Source organism: Schistocerca americana, chromosome 2 (assembly GCF_021461395.2).
Source record: "Schistocerca americana isolate TAMUIC-IGC-003095 chromosome 2, iqSchAmer2.1, whole genome shotgun sequence".
Classification (NCBI taxonomy): Eukaryota; Metazoa; Arthropoda; class Insecta; order Orthoptera; family Acrididae; genus Schistocerca; species Schistocerca americana.
The window spans coordinates 305099272-305111635 of NC_060120.1; the positions used below are offsets into that span (position 1 = coordinate 305099272).

The following is a 12364-nucleotide window of genomic DNA, read 5'->3' on the forward strand; positions in this document are numbered from 1 at the left end:
AATATTTGATCCCACCAATGCACTATACTTGACATTAATAAATATGACAGTGGGCTAAACTGTAGTCACGAGTATTGTGGTTTTAGATTGTCATTCAGATATGAAAAATCGTACAACAAAGGGAGTACAATTAGGTTGCAAATGGACTTCCAATGTTGTTGCACAACTGATTTTCAGGATAATTTTGCTTTATCATTTATCTCACATAGATTGAAAATTATGAAAGTTTCACTGAATTAATATTTCAAGGAAAGTGGCATGTGCAAACCAAAGTGAATTCGGTTATCTAAGGTAACTTAAGAGTACAAGTATGGTAAAAATAATCTTTGTTCATACAATACCTGAACAGCAGTTCCCAGAATTGTAGGGGAGCGGCTGTTGACAGTAGTATATGATGCATAACGCACGCCTGGTTGTCTGCTTATTGTTGGCAAAGGTACACTGGGAACAAGGAGATGAGCTGACTTCTGTAAATTTAAATATTGCAATTATAAAATTTCCAGTTTGGAGGATATTCTTTGGCTTTGTGCAATGTATGACCAAGTAAATGAGCATACACAATAAATATGTATATGGAAGAATAAGCATGCACGAGTGCTTTCAATGCCGTTATTAACTGCACGGAAGTTCAACAAAAAGAATGGTTGCTAGTACATTGGGGACATGAAGAAAAAACAGAAATTCTACAATGAGTTAGCAATTTTGTTTGTTTTGTTTTAAGGCACAAAAACAACTAGGGTCATACGCACCCAAAAGTTATAGAGCTGTCACAATAATAACTACCTAGGAAGTTAGACATGACCACAGCTTTTTTCTGTCTACATAAGAGTAACTTGGTCCACCTTTGACATGCAAAATGGCTCCAGTGTGATATCGTGAATGATCTGGAAGGCTTGGTCAGTGATCAGGGATATATTGCACCAGACATTACCTGTAGATTGTGAAGAAATATTTCAGAACAACTCAACTGGTTCTTCATGATGTGCCAAATGTATTATTTAACTTGTCCACTCTGACTGACAGCCCATTTGGCTGATTGCTATGAGAGTTACTGTGACCCACAGTTTTGTGCAGCCGATATTTTCCTGATTTTTTGGATTTAACACTACACTTGGGATAAAAAATTATAATAGCTGTCAATATCATGCAAGTATATAACACGAACATTAATATTTTGCATAAATATGGTTTCAGCTCCTTGTCGCATGTGCTTATTAATTGTGCGAATCTGATTCATGGATAATTTGTTAAAAGGTTTAATATTCATCAAATCTGGGAAGAACAATTAGAACACAACATTGTGGCTGTCGTGTCACATTCTGCACTTCAGGTGTGGGCAACAGGAAGATTCCAAGTCCAATGGGAAGAACCCACCCTTTCAGTGATAAAAAATAATACTAACTGAGTCTAAAGCCTTTGTGGCAAGGAGAGGGGGAGTGTTTCTGCAAAACATAAAGGCTCCCTGTGAACCTTAGATGCTTGGGCCCCATATGATCCAATACTGTCTTTTATATCTCCAGTGCTGGTCTTCTAGAAAAATGACAGTTCTTGTCACAAACCTCCATGTGGTGCAAAAGAAAGCCTTTATTCCTCAACTTGATCACAGCAACCTTGCTCTCAATCTAAATGGGACTTGTTGGTCAAGTTTGTCTGCTGCAGAGCTCTATTTGCAATAATGTGTAATGAACAGTATGCTCTGAAATGTGTGTTTGCCTCCACACTGCAATCTGTAGGCAGCAGGAACAAAATTTGCTGCCTATACTCTTTTCTAGATGGCCAGCCTTCAACATACATGTTCTTGAATACTACATGGACATAAAATGTCTACTGGTACACTAATACTTTCAGTATCGTTTTTCAACTTCCAATACATATTAATGATGCAGGAAATTAGTATTCAATGAGCCTGATAAAACTCATTCCCATTGGAGGGTCATTAGAATAAATCCTTTGTATCTCCATCTTCCTTCATTCTCTCTATATAAAGCTGACCACAGAAGTTTTATGTATCGTTGGTGTATGCTATCAACTTAGATATTATGTCATTTTTGCTATACTCACTATAGGTATACAGGTTGCCACAAACAAGAGGTGGTTATAATATTTAACTCATCAATTATACACATACATCTGGTACATGGTAGCCACAAAAGTGTAAGTAGTTGGTAAATGCTTAACAGTTTCCCCCAATGTTCTGTGAGTGTTGACTGAAACTAGTATGTCATCACGATCATTTCACGAGTCACTGTTCTCTCTTAATGCATCATCCAAATGTCTGTGTACACACACACACACACACCTCTCTCCCTAAGCAAAATAATTATAAAATACTGTCCCGTAAAATATACTGTTGTTCACTGTGAATATTATTGTACCCTTCATCACACACTACTGCAAGCCTTCACACACTCTGGATGTGCTACAAGCAAATAACAAAAAATAATCAACAAATTGTGTTATAATTAAACCATTTCTTTTTTTTAATTGTGTGAAAAATATACTTTTCTTCTTTGCTCACCATAAAACTTCTCTATGTATGTGTAACTATGGCTTCTAATTAAGGTGCATGTGTTAGCACAGCATTGTATGTGTGCTTTATTACAGGAAGCCAGACTATGCTTCATTTTTAGTATTTATACGGAAGTAACCAAGTTGAGAGAGAAGTGGATAATGGATTTTCTGTAAAAAAAAATTGTTCTCTTTGAAGATTTACCAGTTACCAGAGTTCAAACACTGGTTTCTTTGAGTAATCAACATAGTATAATTTGATTAGCATGGTTAAAAAACAAAGAATTTTTACCATCTGAATCATTAATAATTTGTTTCATATACAGGAAAGTTCGCTCATTGCCAAGGATTGAGCTAATAAAATTACACGAAGTATAACAAGGTCACGTTTGGCTGTCAGTTTACACAGCACATTCAAATATGACATAAAAGATATTACTGTACCATTTACAAACACACACACACACACACACACACACACACACACACACACACACACACACACACACACACACACACACACACACTGACAGTATTGTGCAGGAAGTCATCAGGACAATATAAACATAAGTGCACATGTCATACAAAATAGTTTCATAAACTAAGCTACTACGTTCAAGTGCCTATGCACTACTCATTTCCTCTGTTGTATGCTGAGTGTTGCCTTTGCTGATTAAATTTTGTGTATTCCTACAACAACTGTTTCCCACTGACTTTAATAAAAAAATTAAATTTTAATTATGGTGTTATTTATAAATATGCCATGGCTTAAAGTTACCATATGCCTTACCACCAGGCCCACAGTCCTGAGTTTAATTATGGTTGGTCCAGACACTTACAATCTTCTGCCTGAATCTAAGAAATATTTGAGGGACTAATTTTCAACGAACTTCTAATATTTTTTGTTAGCTAATTTGCTTAAGTGAAAAGCACCTAAACAATGTTCAGTTACTTAAGTATTACTTTCAAAAGTAAACCTCAATTGGGTACATCAGTATACACCCCAACAGATAATGTGAAATGGAGCCTCTGAGAAGTATAGTTCACAAACAGACATTTCCAAGTAACTGTGTGCTTCATGCTGATTTACTTTTAGAGGTATAAAAAAGTGTTCAATAAACGAAGAACATGCCACTTTTTATAAAAAAATTATATTAAAATGAAGATGGAATTTAGAAACCTGCCTATTCTTTAACTGGCACAGAGATACTGCTGCAAAATTTAAAATAATCATTTAAAACAACCAAACACCGCCAGTGACAAGTGATCTTAGTCAGAGACTTAATAGCTTCATCCTTCCAATCAAGACATCATAGTACTGACAAAAACCAAGCACAGTGGATGAACTCCAAGAATAGATTGAACATAACTGTACAAATGTTCAAATGCACATGTTGCAGTCAGTTGTTCATGCAACATCTCAGTGGCATCACCCACATATGGATGTTAATAGTAACCACTTCGAACACTAGACTGATTTTAACAAATTAAACTTTAAGCTATACTTTTACCAAAAATGAGACCTTCTTGTCAGTTAGTTTTGAAGTAATGAACAACTAAACATTGTATACATTCTTTGGGTCACTATGTAGAAGGCTGAAACAAACTAGTCCGAAGTAATGGGTAACTGTTGGTTGATGGGAAGTATATAAGAGAGAGAGAGAGAGAGAGAGAGAGAAGCATTTGAACAGATGTGGAGATGGGTGTGGGACACACAAAAGATAGTGAAGATGGATGCCACGAGAATTATGGGGTTGAAGATACATCGTACAGACAATTCCAATCTATGCAATTCAGGGAAGTTGAGCTGCTCTTTGGAGAGCACGGGGGCATATTCACATATTACAACAGTTGCTTCTCTTGACCATAGCTTGACAGCAGCCATTCATGTGGGAGAACAGCAGGTATGTGATTAAGTCCACATAAAAGTCTGTGCAGGAGTTGACTAAGAATTGCTACAGAACATACTTGTTGTAACAAGTCAACCTCTTTCTTATGAGGTAGAATACATCTGTGATGGGACTGGGATATAATGTTGCTGGGAATTGGTATGGTACAGGTCACTCATCTGGAACTTTCACACAGATATGACCCAAATGGCAAAGGGCTGAGGGTGGGTATGGTGAAACACAGACTAGGATATTTTATGCCTTGGATGGAAGAAGAATTATGGCTCCTGGAAATATAGGAAGATATTTGGGTGAGGATGTTTCCAATTTCAGTACACAATGAAAGATAGCTTAAGCTCAGAGGAGGACATGGTTAAAAATGGTTCAAATGGCTCTGAGCACTATGTGACTCAACTTCTGAGGTCATCAGTCGCCTAGAACTTAGAACTAGTTAAACCTAACTAACCTAAGGACATCACACACATCCATGCCCGAGGCAGGATTCGAACCTGCGACCGTAGCGGTCACGCGGTTCCAGACTGTAGCGCCTTTAACCGCACGGCCACACCGGCCGGCAGGACATGGTTAAGCTGCCCCAGTCAAGGTGATTTTTTTTTGTAATAGGGGGTTACCTTTTTTCGGCTGGTTAATGGGTGTGGTTGAAGTGTTAGAGAATATGGAGGTACAGCATGGGAGATCTGTTGGTGGAATAGGTTCGATGGATGAAAGACTTAACAAGACCTTAAGCATAACTGGCAAGGAAGTACTCATCACTGCAATTGAGTGTCCATTGACGGCTATGAGAAAGTCTTCTTCATGTGGAAAAGATGTCAGCTATTAAAGTAGAGGTACTGGTGATAATTAGTAGGTTCTATCAGGATAGATAAGTACTATCAGCAGAAGCAGAAGATTACAATAGACTACTTGGCATGAAAGGGAAGCAGTGGTTGGGAAGGGAGTGAGACAGGGTTGTAGCCTCTCCCCGATGTTACTCAATCAGTATATTGAGCAAAGCAGTAAAGGAAACAAAAGAAAAATTTGGAGTAGGTATTAAAATCCAGGGAGAAGAGATAAAAACTTTGAGGTTCGCCGATGACATTGTAATTCTGTCAGAGACAGCAAAGAACTTGGAAGAGCAGTTGAACGGAATGGACAGTGTCTTGAAAGGAGGATATAAGATGAACATCAACAAAAGCAAAACGAGGATAATGGAATGTAGTCGAATTAAGTCGGGTGATGTTGAGGGAATTAGATTAGGAAATGAGACACTTAAAGTAGTAAAGGAGTTTTGCTATTTGTGGAGCAAAATAACTGATGATGGTCAAAGTAGAGAGGATATAAAACGTAGATTGTCAATGGCAAGAAAAGCGTTTCTGAAGAAGAGAAATTTGTTAACATCGAGTATAGATTTAAGTGTCAGGAAGTCGTTTCTGAAAGCATTTGTATGGAGTGTAGCCATGTATGGAAGTGAAACATGGTTGATAAATAGTTTGGACAAGAACAGAATAGAAGCTTTCGAAATGTGGTGCTACAGAAGAATGTTGAAAATTAGGTGGGTAGATCACGTAACTAATGAGGAGGTATTGAATAGGATTGGGGAGAAGAGAAGTTTGTGGCCCAACTTGACTAGAAGAAGGGATCGGTTGGTAGGAAATGTCCTGAGGCATCAAGGGATCACAAATTTAGCATTGGAGGGCAGTGTGGAGGGTAAAAATCGTAGAGGGAGACCACGAGATGAATACACTAAGCAGATTCAGAAGGATGTATGTTGCAGTAGGTATTGGGAGATGAAGGAGCTTGCACATGATAGAGTAGCATGGAGAGCTGCATCAAACCACAACAACAACTTGGCCTAATGTCTCAAGAAAGAAGAAGGTTTGTATGAGTCCACCATAGAGGTGACATGCTGAAGAGTACTGAGTGTAACAGCTACGAGGAAAGGTGAGCAATGAATCTACATTACAAAGACCTGCTCAATGTAAAGAATTATCATACTGCTGGAAGCTACCAGCAGAGAAACAGGTCATGTCAGGATGTTTTAAGATTGTGGGCAGATGCTCTTTCCTCTATAAAATGTTAGTGTTATTGAGCAGAGTCTGAAGAAAGGAGATGAGAAAAAATTGGAGATGAGAAATTCCTGGATGGTAGCCACAGAGGACGTGGTTGGATAAGTGCAGAAAGAGGTGGTATCACTGTTGGACTGGGGCACTGACTGGAAGACTGAAGGTTAAATGTCCGTTTTCAGTTGGTTGAGGTCAGAAATGATAGTAGTGAAACTGTGGCACCACTGTATGGGGAACAGGTGATGGAGAGTAGATATTTGACTAGTGCAAAATAATAGCATGACTGGATCTGGAGGTGCAGCTGAAGGCGAGGCATTTGGAAAGAAAACTTGTATAATTAAGATTCACAGCAGATATATTGACAATGGTTTTATGGGTTTACTCGGGTTCTGTAGGGTGTTTGGCCAGAGGTTCTGAGAATGTAACAGACAGAAGAAGACACTAAGTTTATACAATACTATTTCTTGTGTCCTGCCGACTCCAAAGCCACCACCTCATTCCGTACACAGGTAACTAAATTTCCTACTTCTTTAACACATCTTCTCAACTTCCAACATATATAAGTTAAAACATTTCGACAAGAAGTTTTCATATCTTTGTCTTAAATCTTTTTTAACAAATTTTGAATCACTCCTTTTGTCTCCCAACCACCCAAACACGGATCCCTGCTCATTCTATGTTCGCATGTTCTGAAAACTCTTCTTTGCCCTTGCAAAACTCCAATCACACATCCTCTTTCCAAAATCTTCTCTGGCACATGGTATCCTGCCTAATGGGCTTACCATCAAATTTGGCATTCAGGCTGTCACCCATCTAACTGCAAGAACCTTAATCTTTTTCTGGTCTTTCATAATCATACAACCCAAACTCAAATGATACTTGACAGCCTCTACTCCTTTGGCAACATCCTTTTACTGTCACCTCCTTCCTGAGTGTCATCACTGCAAAAGGAAAATTTGGCCTTCAACAGTTGGAATACAATTCCCATCACCAACTGAGAAACCTGCCCCAGCTACTCCCATCTTATGCCCATATGAGACTTCCTATACCCAAGAGAAAGCCTACTAGTCTGAACCAAACACCCCGTCAAACCCATATAGCTCCATGACCATGCCTTGCTGACTTACTCTGCCTTTCAAATCCCCAAAAACTTCCTCCACCCTCCAAGAAACTTACAACTCCTGAACATCCATCCTGAAACACTGTCATCAATTTTTCTGCCAAACTTTGACCCCTGCTGTTTCTAGAGGCCTCTAACTGCAAACATGCTGGCCTTGTATAGGGCATTCTTTCTTTTACTCATTCCTTGCAGTGGGAATATTTCTACACCACACACCCCACTGATAACAGCCAACCTAAACCTCATTTACAACCTTGTTCATAACAATTCTAACCTCCTTCCAACTGTGATCCTCCTCTTCTTCCATGCAGTCATCCCTGGTAATCTAACATAAATTCCTCACTTCCAACATGTCCCCACCTTCCTTTCCTAAATCCCTTCCTGGTGAGCCCACTATCACTGCTATGAAACAAACTACTATCCACACTCTAAAAAACAATCCAGACCTTATCATTGTTCCCACAGACAAAGGCTCCACCACAGTGATACTGAATGATAATGTTTACATGGCTGAGTGTCTTTGCCAACTTTACCACACCTTTGCATACTAACCCTACTGCCATGAGCCCATCCCAGAAGTCCAATATGACCTTAAGCAGTTTCCCAAGGACTTAGGTCCAATCCAAAACCTGTACCTGACTCCTCGCACTGGTAACCCCATGCACTTCTACCTTTTACCTACTCGTCTCTCCACAAACCCAACCACACACATCTGCCTACTGGCCCTCCCATAGTGGCTGGGTACAATGCTCCCACAGAACAAACTCTGACTTGTTGACCAACACTTCCACACTATTGTCTGTACCCTCCCATTCTACATTCAAGACACTATTCACTTCCCTCTCCATAGTTCCTATCCTGTTACTAACAGACTCCTTCTGAGTCATTTTGAATGCAATGTCTTTGTAGACCAATATCCTGCATGCCAATGGCCTTGTGGCCATGGAACATTACCTTTCCCAATGTCCTCCTTGTACCAAACCAACCACCTCTTTCCTAATCCTCCTAGCCAACCACACCCTGGTACACAATTATTTCACTTTAAAAGGTCAGATCTACAAACAGATCTGTGGTGCTGTCATGGGTACTTGCATGGCACCATCTTATGCCAACTTATTTACGGGCCACCTGGAGGAATCTTTCCTATCCCGTCAACACCTAAAATCTCTTGTCTGGTTCAATTTCAATGATGATGTTTTCATGATCTGGACTTATGGCAAGGACAACCTTCACTCTTCCCTCCATAGCTTCAACACCTATTCCCAAATTTGCTTCATTTGTTCCTTCTCAGATTATCAAATCACCTTCCTACATGTTGATCCCTGCCTCTCACGTTGCTCTGTAAATACGCCTGTCTACAAAAAGAGCATCAAACACCAGCAGTACCTCCACTTTGACAGCTATCACCCATTCCATGGCAAAAGTCTCTTCTTTACAGCATTGTCATCTATGGATGCATCACCTGCAGTGGAAAGCAGAAGTTATTGAAACATACTGATAACCTTATCAGAGCCTTTACTGACAAGACAATATCCTACCCAGCTCAGCCATAAACAAATCTCCCATGCCATCTGCTCCTCTGACACCAGAAAACCTGACAACCAACCACTGACTAGCACTCCTTTGATCACCCAGTATCACAACAGCCATGAAATGTTCAGTCACGTCCTCCACCAGGGCTGCCTCTTGCCATGCACTGAGATGAGGGATATACAACCTCAAATCCTACCCACATCCACCAACGTAGTGTTCTGCTACCTACCCACACTACAGAATATCTCTTAAAATCCTGCTCTTAATCCCGCACTCCATGGGTCATTCCCATGGGGTCGGACCAGGTGCACGATCTGTCCCATACAGCCACCGACCATCTCCTAACACAGTCCAGTCACAGGCATTTTCTGCCCAATAAAAGGCTACCCAAACGTGAAAGCAGCCACATTATATATCAGTTATGCAATTAGATGAAAGGCTGCCTATTGCCCATTCAAGAGGAAGATATACAGACTCATAAAAACACTGTAGGCATCTGCATGTCGCATTCTGCTCCACTGTGTTTCGTGGACCACGCACAAGAATTATTTCTGCCACTAAATGCATTAAACTGCTTGCTTAGTTCAATTTCATTTGTGATATTTTCGTAATCTGGATGTAGGGCCAAGACACATTGTCCTCATTCCTCCACACCCTGGACATCTTTTCTTTATTCTCTGTTGACCCATTGTGGACGTGGGACAATGGCTGGTCAAATATTTAACAAAGAAATTTGCCAAATGGCCATGCAAATTGAGAAGTTATTTTATTTTATTTTCACTACCAGTTTTGGTATTCAATTTGCCATCTTCAGGCCCCCTATGCACCTCTAAAAATTATCAATATTGGCATACTGGGACCATGTTTCTAGATGCCATGAATTCTCAAGTGCTTCCTTTGAAAACTTGACTGCAACTTCAAGTCTTCAAGTCCAATAAGTCTTCGAAGGAAGCACTTGAGAATTCATGGTATCCAGAAATAGATGGCCCCAGTACGTCAATATCAATAATTTTTGTGAGGCGCATATGAGGTCTGAAGATGGCATACTGAGCTGCCGAAACTGGTAGCAAAAATAAAATAAAATGACTTCACATTCTGCATGGGTGTTTGGCAAATTTCTTTGTAAAAATAAAAAAAAAAAGAAACAGAAAAATCCTGTCCTTTATAGTCCTCTAGAGCACACCATTTTCTCTCATTGTATGTTAAATTCCATATCTCCTATGACTCCATATCTCCTTCATCAATATAAAACCTTTCATCCACCAATAGTACCCTTCTTCCTCTCACCCTAACAAAGCCTGTGATTCCAGCTGAACTGCGGTGCTGTGACTATATATCTGAGTGTGTATGTTTGTTACTAGCTTGGAAGAATGACAGTGACCCAAAGCTTTTGCAACATTTACTGTAAATGTGCTTTTTTATCACTCAACATCTCAGTCAGTGAGTATAATCAATACTTCTTCTATTGTAAATATGAGTGTAGATATGTCTGAATAAATACTATGTTATCACCTATATAATTAGTGTCTTTTACATTGTGATTGACATCTGTTGTGGAATGTTATTCAAGGATTTTTAATGGGCATTTTCTTTTTAATGCCTTAACTATTTCACTTCAGCTACTTCATTCAGTCACTGCCTTGTAATCACTATGAATCTCTCAATATCTTCTGGTAGTTTCAGCTTAATCTGATCCGACCTCCTTAAATTCCTATCTTCCTGCATTTCATAATTAATAAATTATTGTCACAATACGCATCTGGTCCAGGAAATGTTTTTGCAGTTTAAAATGTGGTTCTAAAATCTCTCTTGTACCATTATATAATCTAATTAAACCTCTCACTGGGTCTTGGTCTCTCCCACGTCTTCTTTTGTGATTCTTAAACTAAGTCTTTATAATGACTGAATTTTGCTCTGAGCAAAATTCTACCAGGTAGCTTCCCCTTTCACTGCTTTCCTCAGACCATGTTCTCCTCTTTGCCCCCTCTTCCTTTCCCAACTACTGAACTCAAGTCCCCCATTATAATGATATATCAGTCCCCCCTTAACTGAATAATTTCTTATATCTCATCATACGCACTTCCATCTTCTACCAAAGGTATCACTTGGATGTGGTTGCTGTCGACTTTCTTGACCTCGGAGCCACTACTACTCGATCGAGTAAATCCTCAAGTGGCCTCATAAGACTGATTGAATCCCGTTCCAGTCCTCCCATCAAGGAAACCTCTGACAGTACTGGGTGCTGAACTCGGGTTCTCAGCATAGCAGCCAGAAGTGCTGAACACTGACGTATGGAAGGTATGCAGTACACGATGCTGTAAAATGTGTTCATATCCTTTTGCATTTTCTTAAGCACAATGCGAGAACCACACCTAACCATGAAAAACACCCCTGTTCTGTAACACCATCTCCTCCGTACTTCACTGTTGGCACAACACACGATGACACGTACAGTTCTCCACACATTCACCAACCCCAAACCCCTCCATCAGAATGCTACAGGGTGTATTGTGATTCATGACTCAACATCAAGGGTTTCTAGTCATCCACTGTGCAGTGGGGTTGCTCATTATATCACATCAAGCAATACTGAACACAGAAAAAGGTGACTTACAAGGGGCTGCTCGACCATTGTAGCCCTTTCTTTTTCACTCCCTTTGCATAGGCATGGTGCTATATTGGCTGCTGGTCATGTTTTGTGAATGATTCCTTCAGCTGATTTCATGTGATTTTTAAACAACCCTCTGCAATGCTTGATGGTCCCTGCCTATCAGTATACTAGGTCAATCTGCTCGATATAGCTGTGATTGTTCCTACATGTTTCCAATTCGGAATCACATCACCAACAGTAGACTTGGGCAGTTTTAGATGATTTGAAAAGTTTGATGGACTTGTTACTTAGGTGACATCCAGTGACTAGTCTATGTTCAAAGGCTCTTGAGTTCTCCTGGCCAAAGTATTCTGCTGTCAGTGCTTCTCTACTGACAACACACTACTGCCCAACTCCTTTTATACTGGCGGGTCCACCTCTCATGGCATCTAGTGGTCAATTCCACATTACGTAGGGGTGGCCAGCTACTTCTTATCAGATAGTATACTTGGTATTTTGTTCATTATTAGAACGACCTTGACATTACCTTTTTCGATTCTGTGTTTTTAAAACTGTATCGTGTGAACGAACAGATGTCCTCTTTTTCCTGTGCTACAGTTTTCAGTAATTCAGACTGTATCCAACTTTACCCTGTCCATTC

The 12364-nt window shown here is 39.8% G+C and overlaps 1 protein-coding gene across 5 annotated transcripts in view; it reads right to left on the reverse strand.

The window, feature by feature from the left end:
- LOC124590946 overlaps positions 1 to 12364 on the reverse strand; it is a 278651-nt gene that overhangs the window by 9057 nt on the left and 257230 nt on the right. For all 5 annotated transcript variants that reach the window (XM_047131688.1, XM_047131689.1, XM_047131690.1 and 2 more), the window contains one exon: positions 342 to 467. In XM_047131688.1, the coding sequence (XP_046987644.1) occupies positions 342 to 467 (126 nt within the window). The remainder of the gene's footprint in view (positions 1 to 341; positions 468 to 12364) is intronic.